The following is a 24,926-nucleotide window of genomic DNA, read 5'->3' on the forward strand; positions in this document are numbered from 1 at the left end:
TCCCCCTAGTGTCATCCCTAGCACTCCCCCTCGATTGCTCTGATCCACTTGGCCGAGCCGCCGCCACCATCGCTACTGCGTCCGCCATCGCTCCTCCCGTCCCCCCTTGCACCTGATTCGTCGGATCCGCCATGCACGCGCGCACACACGGCGGAGGATGATGAATCTCACCGACGGCCAACGAGGATCGGCAGCCAGAGAGATTTTACGTGGACTCCGGCAGGATCGCCGGAGGATAGGTGGAACCCTAGGTTAACCTAGGGGTTTCTCCGGTATTCAAATGTTTGCTCTCGTCTTGTGTTTAAAGAGGCCGCGGAAACAAAAGATACGCGCTAGAGAAAAGGGCCCGTGGCACAGCCCGTCAAAAAAAGGCTGTGGCGCAGTCTCGTGTCTCGTCGCTGCCCGTTCCCCGCAGAGGCCCACAAACAGAGCCCCCTCCTCACACCGGTCCCATCCCGCCGGCGCCAGCGCCCAAACCCTCGCCGCCGCAGCACTACTTCCTCGGCGGCCGGAACGGCAGTGCATCCCGCTGTTCGCACGACGCCAGCGAAGGCCATGGCGGACCCACCTTCCCCCCGCCTAGACGAAGACGACACCTTCGGCCGCGACTTCAACGCCTCGCCCTCTCGCAACGCCGCCCCCGCCCGTTCCGGTACCCTCCGTCAGTCCCTCCGCCTCCGCCTCTGCTTTCATTCATGCTCGAGCTTTGGCTTCTCGGAAGCTCACCTGGTTCATACGGCGCTTTTGCTGCTGCTGCTGCTGCTTCTATGCAGGCGAGAAGAGGCAGTTCGGCGATCTGGATGACGACGAAGACGATGTCTTCGCTTCCAAGAAGGTAATTCTTCTAGGTTTCCTCTTTCAACCTGGTACAAAATATTAGTACGTTTTTTTTCCTTCTGCCACTGGAAGAATTCGTGCAAATCTTATGTATCGGAGTCAGTCCTTACTACCATGCTAAATTACGATTGCTATTAGGCTTGCAATGATACAGCATGGAAAAATGCTTACCACTTTGGTCTTGGTGAAGTTCTCTCCATCTCGAATTTATGGTCTGATGCATTAGAAGTGGATACTGTGTCTGTTTCACATGATAATGGAAAGTTGCAGTAAGAAAATTGAACATATGCTTTCCTGCTCACCTAATAGTCCTGTAAGTTTTGGCAATTTCATGGAGCAAGAATCTCTCATTTAAGACAGCAAGTTTGTGTGCAGGGAAAGACAAAGGTGGAGGAAAGTGCACCAGGTGCTGCCACGGGAATGATTCTGTCTCTTCGGGAAAGGTATATTATATTTCTTATCTAACTTTTGATCTATTGCTGTTTTTTTCCCAATTACTGTTGTTCTATTGTTAATTGTAGCAATGGCACTAACTCCTCTTGCCCTTTTGAAGTTTGCAGACCTGCAAAGAGAATCTTGAATCAAACCAGGTGTGTAGTTAGTCACTGTTCTTCAATGTTATCATTTGCTAGTTGAGTACAGTTTTATTGAGCTCAATTTATGCTGTGTTAGTGTAATTGAAGTACCCTGTTATGCCTCATTCTGGTACTCCCTCCGTTCCAAATTACTCGTCCCAAATTTGAACTAAAACCATGACGAGTAATTTGGAACGGAGGGAGTATAAAATAACTGTGCACTCAATTAGTTGTATGAGCAGTTTAACTGTAATTGGCAAGCAATCATTCTTGGATAGTATGTACTGTGTTTTCGGTAAACGTTCTTTGTTCAGTGAATTATTATTGGCCAAACCCAAGCCTCACAGACTTCCATTGTTTCATAATAGCCTTGAAGGGTTCTTTCAGTCTATAGTGCAACTGTGAACATTCGACTACTTAATCATATGAAAATGTGTAAACTAATAAAGCTTAACATACCTGAACTTTACTTAAAATTTAGACATCTGAGAAACAGAAAGGCAAGTCGCAACTAAAAGTACACCCACTGAGCAGACAATTTCTCTATAATAGAATGATTAATGTCTGTCACTAAATGTGGAGATGTAGTTTCAGTAACCATGCATGCAGTCTTTTACACCAAACTTTTCATTTCGTTCCAGTGTTACCTCTACATAGCTAAACATATATGATCCATAATGCTGTAATTTCTGAAATGCTGCATTTATATGCATCACAGGTGGAACTGGAAGCTGCTAAATCAGAAATCCAGAAGTGGCATTCAGCATTTCAGAACATTCCTGCTGTACCTGCAGGAACCAATCCAGGTTTGCAAGTTAAATCGAAGTCCATCCTATTTCTGGTAATAACTGTGTAAAGAATATTTATTTTTTTATTTGAAACACAGAGCCTGTTTCGGTGGTTACTTATCTCAGTAACCTGAAGTCGTCAGAGGAGTCACTGAAGGAGCAGGTTGGTTGTTGTGTCATAATCGTAAAACTGATGAGATAGTCATGCTCTTCTTCGGTTTGATTGTTCCTTAATTGTATACTCAGCTGGAGAAAGCGAAGAAAAGAGAAGCTGCTTTTATTGTAACATTTGCAAAACGAGAGCAAGAGATTGCGGAATTGAAGGTACCCTCCGGGAGCCTCCTACGACGAGGAGAAACATCTCAATATGGATAAATCTGACCAATACTTAGTTATTTCAATTGATCATTTTTTAGCGTCCTTCTAGTTTGTCTTGATTGTTTGTTAATTTTTTTGTATGAATTTGCAGTCTGCAGTTAGGGACTTGAAAACACAATTGAGGCCACCATCAATGCAGGTAAAATAGTGTTACTTATGCTATTTGTTTTACGCTTGCCAATTTATCATGTATTTGAACTTTGAATTAGTGTTTATCAAAAGTTGCTTGTACAGGGGTTCTTCTGTTCATTTGTTTAGATTAAATCTACTGCAGAATGTAAACTTTAAAAGAATACTTAGTTGCTAAAATGGCTTATTTTGGACTTGACCATTGTTGTTCTGTGCACACCTTACTGTAGAGTTATAGTTATTATTACTTCAATTTGGTAAACCATAATTAGTACTGGATTCATTTCAATCAAATCTGGACTTGGTACCAGTACTGCTCCAGCTATGTAGACTACTTTATCAGGCAAAGTGACAGCAGTACATGTAAACTATACCATCATATTATTTGGAAAACTCACAAACTCTGCTTCTTGTCAAAAGGTGTCCATGCTCTTTCTTCTGTGTGCTCACCTTTGTTCCCTTTGACATAGTGGCCTCCATGATGCACTAGTCGACCTTTATCTATACCAATTGTACTGACCCACGTATACGAATGAGAGGAGCTTGAACAAATATATACAAGGCAGAGGAGGTTGCAAGCAAGTAATATATTTAATAAGCTACCATGTTTAGTGGGGTACCTACTGTATAGGTTCATACTAATTGAAGTAAACCCAGGTGTATCTTAGTCATGTTCTTCTCTATGGTCTAGCATAGGGCAGTTTGTTTGTAATTTTACATACAAGATATCACCTTTTAGAGATCCAGTGGTCTACGCCTCTACGGTCTCTATATTGCACATCTTATACTCCCTCCGATCCATATTACGTGTCACTTAAATGGGTGTAGCTAGACGTATTTCAGCGCTAGATACATCCATTTGAGCGGCAAGTAATTTGGATGAGAGGGAGTATTAAAACAAGGTTATGTGGTATGATTATTAAACTGCATCCTCGCTAATTTGAAGGATTATCTGTAGGTGGTCAACACCAGATTCTGTAGTGAACAGACATCCTAAGGCCTACAGTCCAAAAAAAACATCGCAAGGTTCACCGTACGAAATTTTCTGTTATGTATTGTTTCTGAATTCCAATAAAATGAGTCATGAGCTGCACTGCAACTATGATTACAGGATTAACTGTTCCACTTAAACAACAAGATGAACTTTGTGGAATGGAATAATGAATGTGAGATTCTTCGAATACTGAAGATGGTACCGTATCATCTAATCTAGCTATCATCTATATTTTCTTTAACATTGAGTGGAAATACCTTATGTTCCGTTTAAATATCTTCTCACTCACGTCATGTCTAATTGTCTATGATACTACCCTTTTGTTTGGACTCCCTGCATGGCAGGATTAACTTCTTTCAAACGCTATCAAACGCTACCTTCTTAGAGAAGCTAATGGACTGGGCTCTTGGTATAGGAACAGGCTTAGGTGCTGTTTGGGCTGCAGGAACTAGACAGGAATTTCACAGGACAAATTGGGATAGTACTACTACGTTTTGATAATGTGGCCTTAAGCTCCCTGAGAAGCTGTAGTAGTTGGAGTTAATAATTCCTAAACCCTATGTTATCACGCTAAATAGCTTATTTACATCCCTTTTTTCTTTTTGCTTCAACAGACAAGACGATTATTGCTTGATCCAGCAATTCACGAGGAATTTACACGCTTAAAGGTCAGCAATTCTCCTTCAATCATACAATTCATGTTGAATTATAAGAGTTGTTTGTGCCAGCATGTTTTAAAACTGAAAGCCTGCATTGTAAAGTCTAAGAGAATCTTTTGTAGTAGGTTTCTGATGCCTTGCTGCACCATCTTTTGTAATAATTAGTCAAATATGTAATGAGATAGTATTTGCTTGTCTTATCTTAAAGACTTAAACTAATGGCTATGGTCCCCTTATACAAGTATGAAAGGTACAAAGCCCAGCAGTTTTACTATCACAAAGAATGTATTATGAAAATAATGGAATATTTACGGAATAAATTGTAACTCCCAAATGTATTATATGGGAACATGATAGATGGATGATTCAAGCATATTACTAGCCATGCTGAATTGCTGATAATGCCTCAAGTGTGGAAATAAAAAGATGTGTTTTCTAGTATCTTAGGAAGGCTGAACCTCACATAGCTTGACACCGAGTGGCTAATAAATGGTATTGCCCATTTTTGTCCAGAATCTGGCTGAAGAGAAAGAGAAAAAGATAAAAGAACTGCAGGAAAATGTTGCTGCTGTCAATTTTACTCCATCCAGCAAACATGGGAAGATGCTAATGGCCAAGTGTAGAACATTGCAAGAGGAAAATGAAGAGATTGGGGCAATGGCTTCTGAAGGAAAAGTAAGTCTGCCAACAAACATAAGCCGTTTATATACATTTTCTATGGTTTTCTCTGCCTTTGGAGGAAAAGAATCATTGGTCATTCTTAGAACAACCAACATACTAGAAGAGAAATTTGTTGCCTCGTTATATTTGGCAGAATGCGTTCTTACGAAGTATCTTTGGTACAGATCCATGAACTTGGAATGAAAATTGCAGTTCTGAAGACCCAGAACAATGAGCTCAGGAATCAGTTCGATGGTACGTGTTGAGCTATATCCAAGTGAAAAGAGTGGCAAATAACCAATATGTGTTTATTATAAAAATTGTTAAAGCTGGTGGACATTTGTAGGTCATTTAGAACAGAAATTGCTCTGCTCCTTGTTAATGGATATTATGCTAACATGGAGGTACTTAACCTTTTCATTGCGTTGTCAGGGCTGTACAAACACATGGATGGCCTAACAAATGACGTTGAGAGGTCAAATGAAATGGTAGGACTCGTCACTCCTGTTGCTACTAAATTGCTTGCTTATTTTATCCTCTAACCCTCTTACTGCCAACTCTTCCTTAGGTTTCCATTCTGCAAGAGGAGTTAGAGGCTAAAGATGTGGAGCTGGCAAGGTTAAAGGAGATGCTTTCCCAAAAAGAGGCAACTGAAGACGACGCGGTCGTTGAAGAAAGAGAGGAAGCTGCAAATGATATGAACGCTTCTTCTGATCCGCAGCCGATAAAAGCGGAGTCCTAAGGGTGCCAACTGTTTTCTGCTGCTCGGTTTATGCCTCTCATGTAATGTAACGCGTTGATGGCTGCAACAGTTTTTCCACATTGCTACTTGGTTACCTGAGAATTTCATCTGTATGCTTGATGGAACGCTCATGTATCACAAGTTCTAAGTTATCCCGTTTATTCTTTATCTGGATTGCATGTTCTCAGAAGCTTTATTCTGATGGCAGCAAAGGGAGAGGGTGAGGCGGTTGTGCAAGTATGCATCATTCGTGAACTTTTCTTGAAGGGACTGTTTGCCGTTCGGCTTGGGTACAGATCGATACAGTTCCACATTGAGAAAGCGCGGCCTAAGTTTACCAGATATTTTTTTTGTTTCGGAAAAAAAAGAAAAGTTTACCAGGTTTTCTGATTTAACGTTCCTTCTTCTGGCACAGTTTGCAAGCTCCGCAGCAACAAACACATACTCCCTCCGTCCAGAAATACTTGTCATCAAAATGGATAAAAAGAAATGCATCTAAAACTAAAATACGTCTAGATTGAAATGACAGAGGGAGTAGGAGAATTTCTGCACGGACACAGGCCCGTCCAATAATGCACTTGAAATGGTGAGCCGCAGAATTTTATTAATACCGAGTCTGAAAATGCAGTTTAGAGATTCGACAAAGAACAACATGCAACATTCAGAAATTCTACTAGAATCTTGAGCGTACCAGAAACCTAGCTAACAGCTTGGCCATATTTTCAACCACCAAGGCAGAGCCAATATGCAGGGAGTGCTGATACATAAGAACGCACCATCACTGTTGGTACATGCTTGCTGAAAGTAAATTTAATAACCAGGCCTCATCATGCCAGTCGGACTGGCTAACTCTGCAGGGCTTCATGATGACAGACCTAGTTTGTCTCGGAATACTTGAACCCATACTTCTTAAAATACTCCCGGAATCCATACACGCTCTGGTCATAGTTGAACTGCACACAAGGAAATAGCATCACATCAGCTCAACCTGGAAACCATGAACCGGACCCAGGACCGGACCTCTATACAGCATTAGACTTGACAAGTGAGTAATGCATGAACGGCTCATCCATGAATATTTTGAAAGGACGCTTCAGGGCATTGCTTACAGGTAGGACTTTTGCGGAGTATTTCGTGATGCTCGGGTCCACGATCTTTCCTGGGTTAGCAGCCTGAGAAAATACACATCATCATGTTACCAGGATAAAATGGCAATAAACTGTATTGTAGGTGCAGATAACATGATGAGCAAATAAGGAAGAAAGAAATGGAAACCAAATTCATTCTAGGGAAATGATGTGGAGCTCTATACCAAATAATATGCGATGCCTAGCCATGAAATAATGGGAACACACTAAACACAGCTAAGCAAATAATAACTACAAACAGTACCGACGCCATTCACGGTCAACAAAGAACAAACTGACCATACATGAGCAAGTTAGCAGAGCAGGACCTTCTCCAATACGGAAATGAGATGCAAATGAAAACACTAATTCCTGGTCTCACAAAGTATGCAACGAATCTCTAGATGGAGCCACAAAATACACACATTTCCTGAGAACTTAAGTCTATTCTCCCTCAAACGAAGATTAGTGCTTCTCTGGTACACCAGGAATTAAATTGCGCAAATATTGGAGAGGTGTAGTGTTGTAATGGTGGATGCAAATCAGACCGCAATGCAATATGTGCTTTTCACTCTTCCACTCTTACGAGGACCATGAGAGCACATAATAGAGAAACTGTTCTCGAAATTTCCCTCAAAGTAGGGCATATGACTTCTAAAATGCTAAAGGTAACATGCAGAAAGAAGTTTGACCCTTTAACGATTCTCCAGCCATTAGAACACATAAGGATTAAGAAACTTATCATTCTTTAGCCACAAACAAAAAGGGCAGCCCGGTGCATGTAGCTCCCGCTTGCACAGGGTCCGGGTAAGGGTTCGACCACTTTGGGTCTACTGTACGCAGCCTTTCCCTACATTTCTGCAAGAGGCTGTTTCCAGGACTTGAACCCGTGACCTCATGGTCACAAGGCAGCAGCTTTAGCCACAAAAATTAAGAAAATAAATAAATAAGATCAAGAATCAATATCGTTGACAAAAATGTAGGTGGCACATAGTTCGAAGTAAAGAAGTGGCAACATGTGTTAACCGATGAAAGGCGAAGTAAACAATCATGACCTGTTCTGGGTTGTAAAATACTTCAAGAAATGGGTACTCAGTCTTTTGCCTCGTGAGGCAAAACCCAGGATACTTTGGGCATTCCACCTGACAACGTAGAACAAAATAATAATTCCTATCAGTTTGAGACTAAAGGCAAACAGGATGGCAACAGTCACACTTGTATAGATGAGAAGTAAGAAGCCACAAATCTTAATTAAGTGTATCATGACATTACCCAAGATCAAGCATCCAAATGAAAAGGAAATCAAAAGTGACAGTCTGATTTGACAGGCAGGCAATTAAACTATCTTGTGACTAATTGATCGTATCTTTGTACATCATAATATCTACAATTGTAAATTGCCAAAATAATAGAAGTACAACCATTCACACATCTAAGCTTCCCATAGAGCTGCTTCTCTAGCAGGTGAAAGAAAAGCCTAGGAAAGACCATCGAAGATACATTCGCAAAACAAAGAGCTTCCACACATGTGCCTGAAGCACAACAGAAAACTGAAATAGGTGAACTTTATAGTGCATGATGAATTAGATTCGCCAAAGGTAGTATTGTATTAGGTGTATACAAATTAAATCAGATAGGACTAACTTCAAGATTTTGAATTTTAACATGCAGTTAAGACAGCAAACCAACCTTTACAATGTTTCATAATAGCTAGACATGGTAATTTGAACAGATAGAAAAGCAGAGTGCATTAAAGTTTTAAAAAATAACTCATCATCTTATAGGTGACCGGAAAATACTTCATGGCATATTTTTTGCTGGCGTAATAAGAGTATTGGCTTACCCGAACAAACTTTATATGAGGATAAAATGTAGCAGCAGCTTCCTCCAGTACTTTGTCAAGATGTTGTGTATAAGTGCACCTACAAAAGCAATTTCATTACTGTTGTAAGCATGTGCAAAGCTATTGACATAGTACAACTCAACTATTCTTGTGTTTCTGAACAAAAAACATGAGCCTAACATACTTAATAGTAAAGGCCACAACTACAGGCCGTCCTTCATGTAATAGCTGCACAAACTGACGCTCTGATGTGAACCGTATGATTCTTGATGGACCTAGATCCTTGGGATATCCAGTGTAGTACCTTCAATACCAACAAGATGATTCAAACATAATAAAATAGTGATACACCCAAAAAACGGGAAATTAGTTAAATTCTACTATTTGTAAAGCTGGGAGAGTGCGAACAATGCCTGCCAGACTGTGTGCAAACAATGACTTCCGGAGTTAGTGCAAGCAACAAGCTACATGTTTTATAACCGTCTTTAGATCAATGGTATTCATGAACAAAAACCGCTTGCACGCACTAGCGAATAAAGTCTCAAGAGAAGATTTAGTTAAATTCGTTCATGCTGAAGACAAAAACAGAATTAGATAGATATGCAAAGGAGGTAATGAGTTTGTTGCACACATCGCATTACATACCCTACATATCCGAAGATATTCTATCCACATATGTTACATCTTTTCTATATCTATGTGAACGGTATGATTCTTGATGGACCTAGATCCTTGGGATATCCAGTGTAGTACCTTCAATACCAACAAGATGATTCAAACATAATAAAATAGTGATACACCCAAAAAACGGGAAATTAGTTAAATTCTACTATTTGTAAAGCTGGGAGAGTGCGAACAATGCCTGCCAGACTGTGTGCAAACAATGACTTCCGGAGTTAGTGCAAGCAACAAGCTACATGCTTTATAACCGTCTTTAGATCAATGGTATTCATGAACAAAAACCGCTTGCACGCACTAGCGAATAAAGTCTCAAGAGAAGATTTAGTTAAATTCGTTCATGTTGAAGACAAAAACAGAATTAGATAGATATACAAAGGAGGTAATGAGTTTGTTGCACACATCGCATTACATACCCTACATATCCGAAGATATTCTATCCACATATGTTACATCTTTTCTATATCTCAGTAACAGGATTAATCCAAAGCTGTCTTGTCAATCATAAATTAATTATACACTAAGAGAATGCCTACAAGTGACTATAGAATCCATCTTGCCTAATTGAAGAAGTCACGAACCACCATCTACGATTAAGACGGCATGTTCAACTTTCTTCAATGATCTAAATAGATGTAAATGCATGAGCACTAACATTTTACTATTAGTTTTGCACTCTTCTGCAGACCATCTATCACCAGTTGTACTGGAATACTTGGCATGCTAACAAGAGGCTAAAGAGACAAACTATGTATCAGTTCCAAAATGGGATTAATGAGATAAATGGCGCCACTTTCGCTGTACTCAGTCTATGCAAGCATGCTATTTTCCAAAATAAAAAGGGCCCCAAATCATCTGAAGGGTAATCGACCTGTTCTGCTGAAAAACATACAGACCGAGATGTATGGAAACAGAACTAAAAGGCAGGATTGAGGGATGTGGAGGTTTTCCTCACTTGGATGTGGACCGAAGCTGGGAAACCATCCTATCGAAAAATGACGCCTCGGCCATCTCCGAGGCACACCCAGCGCGAGTGGGCGAGGCGCAGCCGGGAACACAGGCTTCTGCAGTGGCGGAGCTACAAACAAATTGCTTGGGGGCCAAGCTAAAGAACACACACAAAAGAAGAAAAAAAAAAATCAAATTCTGGATCACTGGCATTAATCAGTATACCTTCTCTTATTTGTTACAATATGAAGAGAGCAGAAACAAACAAAATAAGCTATACCAAAATTTACTACGCGATAATCTGTCAGGCACTCCAATTTTGACTGTCCTTGCACATAGCTACCTCTACTACAACTTTTAAACTGTAAACAATAATTCAGTGAATTGTTTATACTAGCATATTGGTAATGAGATGAATAGACGATGACCTAAGTGAAATTTAGGGAGAAACTGATAATGCTTCAAACAAAATATATGTGCAGCTTGTAGTGATTCACTGGAATTGGAGAGATTGAGGCTTGAGAGACGAGAGGATCAGATTCAAGGAGGAGCTCATTTGGGTGTTGCTTGGGTTGCCGGTGGTAGCTGCGTGTACCTGTGGCCGCGTGGGGTCGTGGGTTGGTCGACTCCGACTCGTCGTGCTGCTGTGTGCTGCAGCCCCCTTGGCCGGTGGGCGGAGCCGCGGCGGCCTGCGGCTGCGGCGTGACGGGGGGCGGCGGCAGCTGAGTCGCCAGGTGCTGCGTCTCTGTGTGGCGTGAGGCGTGAGCTCCCGGGCCATGGGGTTAGGGCCTCAGTGAGTGCTGGGCCTAGGTATCTAATCTTTTTTTCTCCAGAGCTGAGCGGGCCACGGCCCAGGTCAGCTCTAGCGTAGCTCCAAAAGCAGGGAGTATGGGGGCGACATCTGAGAGGCACGGCTATGCCTATCACGGAAGCAAAAAAAAAAATGAAAACATGTTTTTTTGTTTCGAGAGGCACGGTCATTTCTTTTACAGAAGTAAAATTGTGCCTCTCACGAAAGTAAAATCGTGCCTCTTACAGAAAAGGCACGGCTATGCCTCTCATGGAAGCAAAAAAGGAACAAAAATATGGTTTTTTCGTTTTCGAGAGGCACAGCCTTTCTTCTCACGGAAGCAAAATCGTGCCTCTCACAAAAATAAAACCGTGCCTCTTACAGAAAAAAAACAACGCATTTTTCGTTTTGGAGAGGTACGGAGCATGACTGAACAAGCGCTCCTCAATCAGTTGCTCTCCAATGCCACTGCACGAGACAAGCGGTCACGCGCACGGAATTGGGCCGAGGCTTGTAGGGCCAGATTTTGCTCCTGGTGCCCACTAGCGATTGACATGGGCTGAAGCCCATTAATACTCCTTCCCTCGCCCGCCTCGCTTAGCTAAAAAAAACTCTCTCATCCGTGCATATTTTCTCAAATCGTTTGCATTGACCATTGATGGCACAAAACCGAGTGTTGACCGCTAAGCTAACCGCCGATGTTGACCATTGACTTTTAGAAATGATCACGAATTTAAAACATCACAAACTTTAAAATATTCATGAAGTTAAAAAAAGTTCACCGATTTTTTAAAAAATAATGAATTTGAGAAAAACAATAATTTTTGGAAACAGTTCAATTTTTGAGGAAAAAACAAAAATCCTGAAAAATTAATATTTTTTTTAAAAACATGAAATATAGGGAAAACTTAATTTAAAAAAATAAGGAATTTGAAAATGATCGTAATTTTAAAAAAGTTCAAAAATAAATAAAAAGAAGTTCACAAAAATTGAAAAAATCATGCATTTGACAAAAAGAAAAAAAGAAAACAAAAAATAAATGAAGAAACCCGGTCAAAAACCGGGTGAAAACAAAAAACTAAAAACACATAAAAACTGGTCGGGAAGCTTCCCAAACTGGAGGGGCTTCTGGAAAAACATCTTGAACTATATGGTTTGTGAGCAAGTTGTAAATAACTCTGCATTTGGCGCATAAGGCGTCAAAATAGGGTTCCCTGATGCACTGCTACAGGTCCAACTTGTTGCCCAGGCTGTTATTAGATGATAATCACCACTATTTTTTTGTGGGGCCCGTATTCCTATGCATCGAGGTCAGCCCATTGGGCTCCTCCCCTGTTCCAGCCAAGTTCACACTGGAATCCATGCTTGAGAGCATCTCCAACAGACGCGCTACATAGGCCACATGCTAGAAAAGATGCCTATATAGCGCGCGCATGACCAAAAACAACGCTCTAGCAGAAAGCTGTAAAAATAGAGCACGCACAAAAACGAAGCTGTAACTTTAGCGCACGCAGGCTACGGGGGCTGTAAATTTGGGGCGCCGGCTTGTGCGCGCGGGCTGTTGCATGTGGGGCCCCCAGGTTGGGCGCTGTGTTTTTGTGCATCTGGTAAACTTCCCGTGTGCAAAACACTATTTCAACGCTGCAAACTGTTGGAGATTGCTATGAGAAACTGCACCTCCCAAACCTGAATGAGCAATGCAACAAAGCGAGTGGTCAAGTATATGGAATCATGCCAAAACAAGGTGCTAAAACACGTCAAAATAAAAACAAGATGCTAAAAGACTACAACTACGCCGAGCTAAAAAAGACAGAAGAGACCGTGGGCTTCCTTTGAATATTTAGTGTGAGTCAATTAATATGGATCAGAGGGAGCACCTTTTATGAAATTGCAGTCACTGTGTTATGCATTTGTGCAAAAACCAATTTCAGCCACTGTTTAAGCATATCTTTTAAATTTCAGGTCCTCCTTTATATTACTCCAACAGAAACTCATCGGCAAAAACACATTATCCGTTTGTGTGGATTCTCCTATGGGGATCATCATGTTTGAGGCAAGTTCATGCTGGAGTCTATGCTTGAGAAACTGCACCTCTGACGCCTGCAATGGTCAAAGCTATGAGCTAAAAGAAATTCACCTTTAGAATAGACGGTTTACTTGGAGCATGAGCGAGCTAACCCAACCTTGTGCAAGCTCGACTCTTTTTTCTGCAACGCCTAGTGGGACACCACCTTCAACACTCATGTGCTCAACGCCCTCTCGTCCTCACTCTCCGACCATTGCCTGCTCTTGCTCGCAAGGGACCAAGGAGGCCTAGGACTTTCAAGTTCAAAATTTTTGGGAATCCATGCCCAGTTTCAACAAGGTGGTCCACGCGGTGTGCATGAACATGTGGCGCACATTGAGCAGTATCAAATCTTGTTCTGTAAGTTGAAAAAGACGGCGCTCTGTCTCACTGAATGGAGTAGGAGGCTTTTCTCCAAGGCCAAGGTTCACCCCCATGCCCTCCCCTTTTGGTGATCCTGCGCCTTGACATTGCCCATGAGGAACGCCAACTCTCCTCCGTGGAGCTTGACCTTAGGGCTAGGATCAAAAGAAGGGTTATCAGTTTGGCTGTGCTCGAGAGAGCCCGTAAGCGGAAATGCACAAGAATGTCCAACCTTAAAGAAGGTGATGCCAATACAAAAAAATTCACTGTCAGATTAATGCAAGAAGGAGGAAGAACCACATCCATCGGATCAAGGTCAACCAAGGTTGGGTCACCGAGCATGGTGCTAAGGAAAAATAATAATCCATGATCACTTCTCCAATGACATGAAGAAAGGGTGTGTGGGCACGAAGGATTTCAATTGGGATGAGCTCAACTTGGAGACTCGTGATTTGCATGCCCTCTACTCCACCTTTACCAAGATTGAGGTTCGGGAGGCTATCAATGACATGCCAAGGGACAAGGCTCCCGGACCGGATGGATTCACGGGGCTATTCTTCAACAAGTGTTGGGATATCATCAAGCATGATGTTATGCGGGTCATCTTCCTATTCGACTCGCTGCACACATCTAATTAACCTCCATTGGCTCAATTACGCAAATGTGGTGCTACTACCCAAGAAGGATGGGGCGGAAGGGATCGCCGACTATAGGCCAATTAGCTTCATTCATGCGATTGCCAAGATTATATTGGAGGTCCTCTCCACTAGGCTTGGCCCACACACGAATGACCTTGTTTCCAACGCCCAAAGGGCCTTCATCAAGAAAAGAACTATTCATGACAATTTCATGTATGTTCGGAACCCCGCCGGCTTCACAAATGCAAGACCCCCTTGCTCCTATTCAAGCTTGATACACGCAAGGCATTTGACTCGGTAAAATGGGTATACCTTCTCGATCTCCTTCAATGGAGAGGGTTTCCATGTAAGTCAAGAATTGGATTGCGGCCCTGATTTGTTCCTCATCTTCGAGGATCCTCTTGAATGGGGTGGTCGGGCCCCCTATCAAGCATGGTCAGGGGCTTTGGCAAGGAGACCCCCTCTCCCCGATCCTCTTTGTTATCGCCATTGACCCTCTCCAACAAATTCTGGAATTAGCAACGAGAAGGAAGATTCTCCACAAGATCCGTGGGAGGGGTGTCATGGTGCAGACCTCTCTCTACACGGATGATGTGACGGTGTTCATGGCCCCAATTAAAAGAGATGTTGACAACCTTTCCGGTATTTTGAAGGGATTTGGGGAGGTCCCGGGTCTTTGTATAAACTTCCACAAGAGTCTGGTCGTGCCCATTCACTGCAACCACCTCAATTTGGGGCATATCCTTCAAAAGCCAACGGCTAGAGCATATTTTCCAATGCGCTATTTGGGCCTTCTGGTCTCGGTTTGGAAACTCAAGAGAGGGGACCTTAAATTCCTTGAGGACAAGGTTGCAAACAAGTTAGTTCACTTCTGAGGGCAAGAACATCACCTCCATTGGACGAACGACCCTTGTCAAATGCGTGGTACCTCCCTTGCGGTCTACTTCATCACATCGCTAGTCACACATCCATCTATGCTTTGAAATATCAATAAGTTCGAAAGAGCATTGTCCAGCTCGGACAAGACGAGGAGTGCAAAATGCAAAGTTAATTGGGAGATTGTTTGTTGTCCACATGAGTATGGCGGACTTGGGGTCCTCAACACCGATAAGTTTGTGTGCGCCTTGCGATTGCGATGGCCTTGGTATGAATGGAAGGAACCAAGCAATATGCGGGTTGGGTTGGGGAACCTATGCCACGAGGAGGACCTACACTTTTTCTATGCTTCCACAACCATCACCATTGGAACCGGGAGAGGACCCCTTTTTGGGACGCTCCTTGTCTCCTTTGGTGCAAGCCCAAAGACATCGCTCCGCTCATCTTGGATGCTGCCTCAAGGAAGAATTGGATGGTGCATGAGGCCCTAAAGAACAACGCGTTGATCCTAAGGATCAACCCCCTGTCGTCGCCTCCATCGAGCACACCCGACAATTTTTCGGCCTTTGGATGCTAGTGAACGAGATACATCTTGATGAGTCCACCGAGGATGACATTGTGTGGAAGCACACGACTAATGGGTATTATTCGGCGCCCTCCGCTTACAAGGTGCAATTTGCTGGCATGACCTTCTCCCCTTTGGACCATATGGTTTGGAAGGCTTGGGCACCGCCTAAGATTAAGTTCTTCACGTGGTTGGCAATTCAAAATCGTATTTGGACCTTCGACAGATTGACCAAGCGGGGATGGACAAACTGTGGGCTTTTCCCTCTTTGTAAGCAAGTGCAAGAGTGTGGCACTCACCTCTTTTTCAAGTGTCGTTACACTTCGAGAGTATGGAGATTGGTCACCGAGAAGCTACATCTCGAGGACTTGGGTATCACCTCTTGGCATTTGGAGGGCTCCGTTAAGATTGGTGGGCAAGTCAGACTCATGCCGGCACCACAACGAGAAAGCTCATGGCTTCGCTTACCATGCTTATGTCATGGACCTTGTGGAATGAGAGGAACTCAAGGGTTTTCTGCAACAAGAGCGCGGCGTCAACAATTTTTCTTAGCATCATCATGACCGAGGCGAATATCTGGATCACTGCCGGAGCAAAGAAGTTAGGGTCAATTGTCTCATGAGAATAATAATTCATGTGGTGTAATGGGTGCTTGTAAACAAGCTCTTTTTCTATCCTTAATTAATGGATGAGGCAAATATTTTGCCTTCGTTTTTTTAAACTACACGCCAACTGCAATGAGCAACCCGCGACGCTAGCAATCAGTTATGCTGAATCAGTCTATCCGGTTACTACTAGGATGGTGTGTTTGAAGCTTCCGGTAAAATCCACCAGCTTGCTAAAATCAGTCTATCCCTAAGAGCAATTCTAGCCGATCCCTAACTTTAAGTGCATCTAGTGCCAACCCTAGTTGGTTTTGGAGTATTGATGACAAACTTGGTTGAGGGACTAATGTGTTTGTGAGATTCATAGGAGAACACAGGTAGAAGTCCCTATTGATTCGGTTTACCCATCCAAGATGACCCCTAAAATGTATGAAGACATTGAAGATATTGGTGGTTCGCGAAGACATTCGCGTCGAAGATAATGACGTGTGAAAACATTCACTTGAAGAAAATGGAGTGGGAATACATAGTTTCTTCTGTATTTTTAGTTTCTTCTTTCCTGAGTCATAGGAACCACTGAACTGTTAAGTGGGGTCCAGGTGAACAATGTCAGAAAACTAATGTGATGCTCAACCCCAAATCCTATGTTTTCGAGAGAAGACAATTGAGAGAAAATCTTATCCTGAGTTGGATAAGTCATCTTTGCTTGTATCCCAAGTCAAGCTGTCGCGCTTGTTTGAAATCCGACCGTTGGATACATGTCAGTTGTCCATTGACCCATGGTCATTTCGGACATATCATGTCGGGTTGCCTCCTGGCTATAAATAGCCCACCTCCTCCACCATAAATTGGTGGCCGCTCAGAGTTAGTGCACGGCTTTTGTCATTTGAGAGCAACCTAACTCCGAAGACTTTGAGAGAGAATCCTTACAAGGATAAACAACCACAAAGAGTGTTTGGCATCACTGAAGTCTTCCTGTTCCGCGTGATCTGAAGACTTATTACACTTGAAGACTATGATCTTCCAGTCGGTTAGGTGTCGCGTTCTGAGCATCCAAGAGTCATTGTGGATCACCGGTGAACAAAGTCTGTGAAGGTTCGGAAGTCTACCTTGAAGACTTCCCTGAGTGATTGGGCAAGGACTAAGTGACCTTAGCTCAAGGGGGATAAGGTGAAGACGTGGTCTTCTGAGTTCAATCTCAGCCTCCCTAACCAGACGTACAATTGTCACAACAACTGGAACTGGTCTACCAAATACTTGTCTTCATCGAGCAATTGGTTCTATCACTTCACCCCTTCACTGGTACATGAGGTGCTATACAAACGGTCTTTAACACCTTTCTACGACAGCATTTTGAACCGTCGCCAAGTGAGTGTATGCGATAGGGGGGATCCTTCCTACACGACCCAGAAACCGTCGGGGATAGGGAGCCTTGATGCATACAATTGTCCCTATAAAACTGTTTCTGATATCTCGAATATCCCAAACGCTTCATCCTTGCAACTCATTTGTGCTCGCGTTGCCATCACAGTCGGTATTCTGTGGTGCTACATTTACGATGCACAGCCCATCACAAACAGTTCACGATTATAGAACATGTATGATAAGCAGACAATCACACACATTCACTTTTCCCAAACCGTATGCGATAACTAATTAAGAAGATTAGCTAATCATCATACGAGTGTCGGATAGGATTACGAAACATCGGACTGTCGTAACATCGTCGTACATGATAACTATCGCACACGCTATTCTGTGGTGCAACGTTTATGATGTGTACCACATCAGAAACAATTCATGATTGCAAATCATGTATGATAAGGCAACTATCACAAACGTTTAGTTTGCCCGCATCGTTTGTGATATTGTCTGACATCACACACGCTTTGCGAACGGCAACTGTGTGCATGATCGCATACGTTTCCTCTCTGTGAACCGTGTCGGATTATGGTGTATATCACAAATGTTGTGTTTTACCAACCATGCACGATGTAACGACCTGCAGAGCGTAATTTCACCGTAATTTAATTTCTGCTATTTAGAATTGTACCAGATTTGAATTTGAAAGTATTCTATAGCTTTATTCATATCCATCAGGTTCAAACAACCAATGGATTATCCGATTCACGGGTACATATGTTCAAGAATTACATAAGCACCAAATAAAGAATGATGAACCATGGTTGTATACTTGTACTATTAAAGATGGTAAAGAAAGAGGCGAAATACATTCTGGTTGTTGAACAAGGTGAAGCAGAATGCCCATATTGTGCCCTCCTCCATGCAGAAGGCACGCACGACTCTAGTCCAACCCCTTGTGATCGTTGACCGCCCATCCTTCACCGTCTTCATGAACACATCTAGATAGTCATCGTGTTTTGGTAGAAATACTTTAACCTTTGCATGCCCACCAATCATGTAGTTTAAGAGCTAATTTTGAGTAAACTGCTTTGGGAACCACTGCAAAGGAAAAAGATTCGGACATTGTCATCTAATACAACTCATTATGGGCAGTAAAAAGAAGGCTGCAGAGTTCTTACTTACCATCCTGCAGTTCGTTGTTGTCTTGGATAAAGTGTAAACAAATAGTTTAATTGCCATCTTCTGACCCATTTTACTAACAATCTTTATCAGCTTCCTCACTTGATGTTGGTTCATCAATATCTCATTGCCCCATACGCAAAAAGGGTCGAAGCACGGATCTTTACTAATGACATATGTACCTAAAAGCACCAAGTTAATATTAGAAGCTAAACAACAATTGCACAATGATGTAGTACAGCACTCCCTCCGTCCCATTACATAATATCTTATAACATCCAATATATTCACATATTGGATGAATTAACATCTTATATTATGGGCCAAAGGGAGTTTATTGCATTTTTACAAATTATCGGCTGATTTAGCTATTGTTGTGTTGTTGTTGTTGCTGCTACTCTTCTACATATATCTAGACATCATCAGAACATTAAGGTAACAATCTTTCTTGCTGTTATGTAGCCTAGGATTGCATATTTAGACATTTAGTAAAGTGCATGTTGCTATGTAGCCTCAAATACATTAGATATGGCCCTAGTTAACCTACCGATAAATGGGTTACATATATATTCAGTTAAAACTCTGATTCATCGATTAGTCCCTTATCAGACCTCGGCCTATATGGTACCAGCTACCGATATCCTGAACAGTGAGTATATATAAGCCATGGGATGAAACTAACCTCGATGGAAAACAATAGTCGTTCCCAAAATTGTCCTGTGTAAGTACATCGAGAAGCATGTTAAGCGCAACAGGCTAAACATCAACCAAATGTATCCGTGGAAGACAAAATAATCTTCAAACGATAGCTTTGGTGTGTAGGTTTAAGCACACTAGTTAGGCAAAAAAAGAAGTGGAAAGGTGTGTTAACTGCAACAGGCCTAACATTTAACAACAAGCAAATATAGTCATTCAAACTGGAATTGTGCTGGTCTAAGTACATTGGTCATTGTTAAATAAAAATAGAAAGGCATGTTAACTACAACATGCTTAATAACAACCAAATGTAGTCATTCATAGTGGTATTGTTGAAACTAGTACTGATGAAATTGAACTAGACAAATCATACTTGCACATATAGAACATCACACTGTGAATAAATGGAATAAACAAGGCATACTACGAACAACCAAAGATAGCATTTGAAACTGGACATATGCTAACTACAAACAACCGAACAACCAAAAACTTTAAAAGAGCCATATGCTAGCTATAACAGGCTTAACGGCAAGCAAATATATGCATTCCTATCAGTATGTTTAAAACAGGTATTGATGAAAATGTACTGCACAGTAAATAGTTGCACATATAGAGCATCGCATTGTGAACAACTGAAATAAACAAGGCATACTGCAAACAACCAAATATAACAATTAAAATTGGACATATTCTCACGACACTACAAAAGGGACTCAACAAAACAATGAGGGCTTGAAGAGAAATGCTCTTGGCCACCCTGCCATTGACCCCAAGCTCGTTAAGAAGAAGAAGACGCCAGTCGTCCCTACTGCTGAGGCTTCAAAGCAATATGTGCCTAATATTATCTTCCTATCAAGCTTTGCTGGTCAGAAGCCATCTGCTCCATCAATTGCCTCTGAGAGAAAGAGGACTAAGCAAGTTAAAGCCGAAGCCAAGAAGCATAAGCACCATGAAGCTTCTGATGCCTCCCCTTCTGTGAAGGGGTAGAAGACGAAGTCATCAATGGCTTCGCGCAGGGCACAAGCACCAACCTCTCCATCCGCTCCTTAGGAGCCGCTACTTGTGAAGCCCATCTCAGTTGCTCTACCCGCATCCCCAAATCAAGAAATAAGAATGGTCATGCATTATCCTGCTCCCATAGAGGCTCATGTCACTGAAGATATTGCAGCCACCAATTCCATCGTGGCTGAAGACATTAGTCAAGAAGACAACGTGCGAAAAGATGACAATGTCCTCAGCTCACCCAAAACCTGGTATCATTGCTTGTTCCTTCGAACAGTGACCCCATCAGCATTGCTAGTCCCATGTCGCAAATTGTCCAAGATGCATTTTGGGAAGGGCAGCACCCAACTCCCCACTGCATGTGATATCTCCAACATATCTATATTTTTTGATTGTTCCATGCTATTATGTTGTCTATTTGTATGTTTTATATGCATTAATATGCTATTTTATATTATTTTTGGGACTAACTTATTAACCTAGAGCCTAGTGCTAATTTCCGTTTTCCCTTGTTTTTGAGTTTTACAGAAAAGGAATATCAAACAGAGTCCAAATGAGTTGAAAATTTATGGTGATTTTTTATGGACCAAAAGAGACCCCCGAAGCACCGGAGCTGGACCAGAAGAGTCCCGAGGAGACCAAAAGCCAGGGGGCGCGCCCTACCCCCTAGGCGCGCCCTTATGGCTTATGGGCCCCTCGGGCACCTCCTTGACTTGTTTCCGACGCCAAAAATTCTTATAAATATAGAAACCTCCAAAAAGAACCCTAGATCGGAAGTTCCACCGCCGCAAGCCTCTGTAGCCATAAAAAACCAATGGGGACCCTATTCCAGCACCGTGCCAGAGGGGGAAATCATCACCGGAGGCCATCTTCATCATCCCGGTGGTCTCCATGAAGAGGAAGGAGTAATTCACCCTCGGGGCTGAGGGTATGTACCAGTAGCTATGTGTTTGATCTCTCTCTCTCTCTCTCTCTCTCTCTCTCTCTCTCTCTCTCGTGTTCTTGATTTGGCACGATCTTGATGTACCACGAGCTTTGTTATTATAGTTGGATCACATGGTGTTTCTTCCCTCTCTATCTCTTGTTGTGATGAATTGAGTCTTGCTCTTTGAGGTTTTGTTATGTTGGATTAGTATTGGGTTTGAGAACACTTGATGTATGTCTTGCGATGGGATATCTCTGGTGGCAATGGGATGTTCTAGTGATTCACTTGATGTATGTTTTGGCACTCAACTCGTGGATTCCTGAGGTGACATTGGGGTAATCTATGCATAGGGGTTGATGCACATTTTCATCCTACATTTTTTGATAGAAACTTTGGAGTGATTCTTTGTTGCATGTTGAGGGATTTTTATGTGATCCAAATATGTTATCATTGTTGAGAGAATTTACACTAGTGAAGGTATGAACCCTGAAGGAAATATGCCCTAGAGGCAATAATAAAGTTATTATTTATTTCCTTAATTCTTGATAGATGTTTATTATTCATGCTAGAATTGTATTAATCGGAAACTTAGTACATGTGTGAATACATAGACAAAACATATAGTCCCTAGTATGCCTCTACTTGACTAGCTCATTAATCAAAGATGGTTAAGTTTCCTAACCATAGACACGTGTTGTCATTTGATGAACGGGATCACATCATTAGGAGAATGACGTGATGGACATGACCCATCCGTTAGCTTAGCATTATGATCGTGTTAGTTTCATTACTACTGCTTTCTTCATGACTTATACAAGTTCCTCAGACTATGAGATTATGCAACTCCCGAATACCGGAGGAACACTTTGTGTGCTACCAAATGTCACAACATAAAAGGGTGATTATAAAGGTGCTCTACAGGTGTCTCCGAAGGTGTTTGTTGGGTTGGCAAGATTAGGATTTGTCACTCCGTGTTTTGGAGAGGTATCTCTGGGCCCTCTCAGTAATACTCATCACTACAAGCCTTGCAAGCATTGTGACTAATGAGTTAGTTGTGGGATGAAGTATTACGCAACGAGATCGAACTAGGTACTGAGATACCGACGATTGAATCTTGGGCAAGTAACATACCGATGACAAAGGGAACAACATATGTTGTTATGCGGTTTGACCGATAAAGATCTTCGTAGAATATGTAGGAACCAATATGAGCATCCAGGTTCTGCTATTGGTTATTAACCGGAGACGTGTCTCGGTCATGTCTACATAGTTCTCGAACCCGTAGGGTCCGCACGCTTAACGTTCGATGACGATTGGTATTATGAGTTTATGTATTTTGATGTACCGAAGGTAGTTCGGAGTCCCAGATGTGATCACGGACATGGCGAGGAGTCTCGAAATGGTCGAGACATAAAGATCGATATATTGGAAGCCTATGTTTGGACATCGGAATGGTTCCGGATGAGTTCTGGCATTTACCGAAGTACCGGGGGTTACCGGAACCCTCTCGGGGAGCATATGGGCCTTAATGGGCCTTATTGGGAGAGGATAGAAGGCAGCCTAGGAGGGGTCACCCCCCCCCAAGCCCAATCCGAATTGGGTGAGGGGGGCGGCCCCCCTTTCCTTTCTCCTTTCCCCTCTTCCTTCTATTCCTAGTGGGACTAGGAAAGGGGGAGTCCTACTCCCACTAGGAGGAGGACTCCTCCCCCCTTGGCGCGCCTAGAGAGGCCAGCCGGCCTCCCCCTCCCTCCTTTATATACGTGGGGAGGGGGCACCCTAGAACACACAAGTTGACATTGTTTAGCCATGTGTGGTGCCCCCCTCCACAGTTACACACCTCAGTCATATCGTCGTAGTGCTTAGGCGAAGCCCTACGCCGGTAACTTCATCATCACCGTCACCACGCCGTCGTGCTGACAAAACTCTCCCTCGGCCTCAACTGGATTAAGAGTAGGAGGGACATCCCTGAGCTGAACGTGTGCTGATTGCGGAGGTGCCGTACGTTCGGTGCTAAGATCGGCCGGATCGTGAAGACGTACGACTACATCAACCGCGTTGTCATAACGCTTCCGCTTTTGGTCTACAAGGGTACGTGGACACACTCTCCCCTCTTGTTCCTATGCATCACATAGATAGATCTTGCGTGATCATAGGAATTTTTTTTAAATTACCGCGTTCCCCAACAGTGGCATCCGAGCCAGGTCTATGCGTAGATGTTATATGCAAGAGTAGAACACAAAGAGTTGTGGGCGATAATAGTCATACTGCTTACTAGCATGTCATACTTTAATTCGGTGGTATTGTTGGATGAAGCAGCTCAGACTGACATTACGCGTACGCTTATGCGAGATTGGTTCTACCGACATGCTTTGCACATAGGTGGCTGGTGAGTGTCTATTTCTCCAACTTTAGTTGAACCGAGTGTGGCTACACCCGGTCCTTGTTGAAGGTTAAAACAACACACTTGACGAAAAATTGTTGTGGTTTTGATGTGTAGTTAAGAACGGTTCTTGCTAGAAGCTCATAGCAGCCACATAAAACTTGCAACAACAAAGTAGAGGACGTCTAACTTGTTTTTGCAGGGCTTGCTGTGATGTGATATGATCAAGCATGATGTGATATAAATTGTTGTATGAGATGATCATGTTTTGTAACAAAGTTATCGGGAACTGGCAGGAGCCATATGGTTGTCGCTTTATTGTATGCAATGCGATCGCCATGTAATTGTTTACTTTATCACTAAGCAGTAGCGATAGTCGTAATAACAATAAGTGGCAAAACGACAAAGATGCTACGATGGAGATGAAGGTGTCGCGCCGGTGACGTTGGAGATCATGACGATGCTTCAGTGATGGAGATCATGAGCACAAGATGATGATGGCCATATCATGTCACATATTTTGATTGCATGTGATGTTTATCCTTTATGCATCTTATTTTGCTTAGAACGTCGGTAGCATTATAAGATGATCCCTTACTAAATTTCAAGGTACAAGTGTTCTCCCTGAGTATGCACTGTTGCTACAGTTCGTCGTGCTGAGACACCACGTGATGATCGGGTGTGATAAGCTCTATGTTCACATACAACGGGTGCAAGCCAGTTTTGCACACGCAGAATACTCGGGTTAAACTTGACAAGCCTAGCATATGCATATATGGCCTCGGAACACTGAGACTGAAAGGTCGAGTGTGAATCATATAGTAGATATGATCAACATAGTGATGTTCACCATTGAAAACTACTCCATCTCACGTGATGATCGAACATGGTTTAGTTGATTTGGATCACGTGATCACTTAGATGATTAGAGGATGTCTATCTAAGTGGGAGTTCTTAAGTAATATGATTAATTGAACTTTAATTTATCATGAACTTAGTACCTGCACTACAAAAAATATACACTTCCGTGATGATACGTGTTTGTCACAGTAGGTCGCGTTTTTTGTCATGCATGTACATCCATGACGATTTTATGACAGAATCAAGATAGTCATA

At 42.5% G+C, this 24,926-nt stretch overlaps 2 protein-coding genes across 3 annotated transcripts; one reads left to right on the top strand and one right to left on the bottom strand.

Annotated features, from left to right (window-relative positions):
- The first annotated feature begins 377 nt into the window (after positions 1 to 377).
- Positions 378 to 5,949, top strand: LOC119337685 (FKBP12-interacting protein of 37 kDa-like). Of its 2 annotated transcripts, none has more exons than XM_037609844.1 (13): positions 378 to 661; positions 774 to 835; positions 1,213 to 1,280; positions 1,391 to 1,427; positions 2,131 to 2,218; positions 2,299 to 2,363; positions 2,447 to 2,524; positions 2,670 to 2,717; positions 4,316 to 4,369; positions 4,874 to 5,035; positions 5,206 to 5,275; positions 5,453 to 5,508; positions 5,589 to 5,949. In XM_037609844.1, exons 1-13 carry the CDS (start codon positions 556 to 558, stop codon positions 5,760 to 5,762), a joined length of 1,068 nt encoding a protein of 355 aa, XP_037465741.1. In that variant the 5' UTR covers positions 378 to 555; the 3' UTR covers positions 5,763 to 5,949. The 2 variants fall into 2 exon arrangements, with proteins under 2 accessions (XP_037465741.1, XP_037465742.1); XM_037609845.1 differs by having other exon boundaries at positions 378 to 652; positions 5,589 to 5,762.
- A 383-nt stretch (positions 5,950 to 6,332) lies between these two features.
- On the bottom strand, positions 6,333 to 11,136 carry LOC119339399. The gene is made up of 7 exons (XM_037611477.1): positions 10,954 to 11,136; positions 10,366 to 10,515; positions 8,917 to 9,036; positions 8,733 to 8,811; positions 7,945 to 8,031; positions 6,872 to 6,934; positions 6,333 to 6,715 (listed from the first exon to the last, which is right to left on the bottom strand). Exons 2-7 carry the CDS (start codon positions 10,419 to 10,421, stop codon positions 6,638 to 6,640), a joined length of 483 nt encoding a protein of 160 aa, XP_037467374.1. The 5' UTR covers positions 10,422 to 10,515; positions 10,954 to 11,136; the 3' UTR covers positions 6,333 to 6,637.
- Between the last annotated feature and the right edge of the window lie 13,790 nt (positions 11,137 to 24,926).

This window comes from Triticum dicoccoides, chromosome 7B (genome assembly GCF_002162155.2).
Source record: "Triticum dicoccoides isolate Atlit2015 ecotype Zavitan chromosome 7B, WEW_v2.0, whole genome shotgun sequence".
Classification (NCBI taxonomy): domain Eukaryota; kingdom Viridiplantae; phylum Streptophyta; class Magnoliopsida; order Poales; family Poaceae; genus Triticum; species Triticum dicoccoides.

Excerpts from the sequence above, each read along its gene's own strand:
- LOC119337685 (XM_037609844.1), top strand. The coding sequence starts at position 556 with ATGGCGGACCCACCTTCCCCCCGCCTAGACGAAGACGACACCTTCGGC. Across the intron at positions 836-1,212 it reads ATGTCTTCGCTTCCAAGAAG|GGAAAGACAAAGGTGGAGGA; the intron begins GTAATTCTTCTA and ends GTTTGTGTGCAG. Across the intron at positions 2,364-2,446 it reads AGGAGTCACTGAAGGAGCAG|CTGGAGAAAGCGAAGAAAAG; the intron begins GTTGGTTGTTGT and ends TTGTATACTCAG.
- LOC119339399 (XM_037611477.1), bottom strand. The coding sequence starts at position 10,421 with ATGGCCGAGGCGTCATTTTTCGATAGGATGGTTTCCCAGCTTCGGTCC. Across the intron at positions 8,812-8,916 it reads GTTGTGGCCTTTACTATTAA|GTGCACTTATACACAACATC; the intron begins GTATGTTAGGCT and ends TTGCTTTTGTAG. Across the intron at positions 8,032-8,732 it reads CTCATATAAAGTTTGTTCGG|GTGGAATGCCCAAAGTATCC; the intron begins GTAAGCCAATAC and ends CTACGTTGTCAG.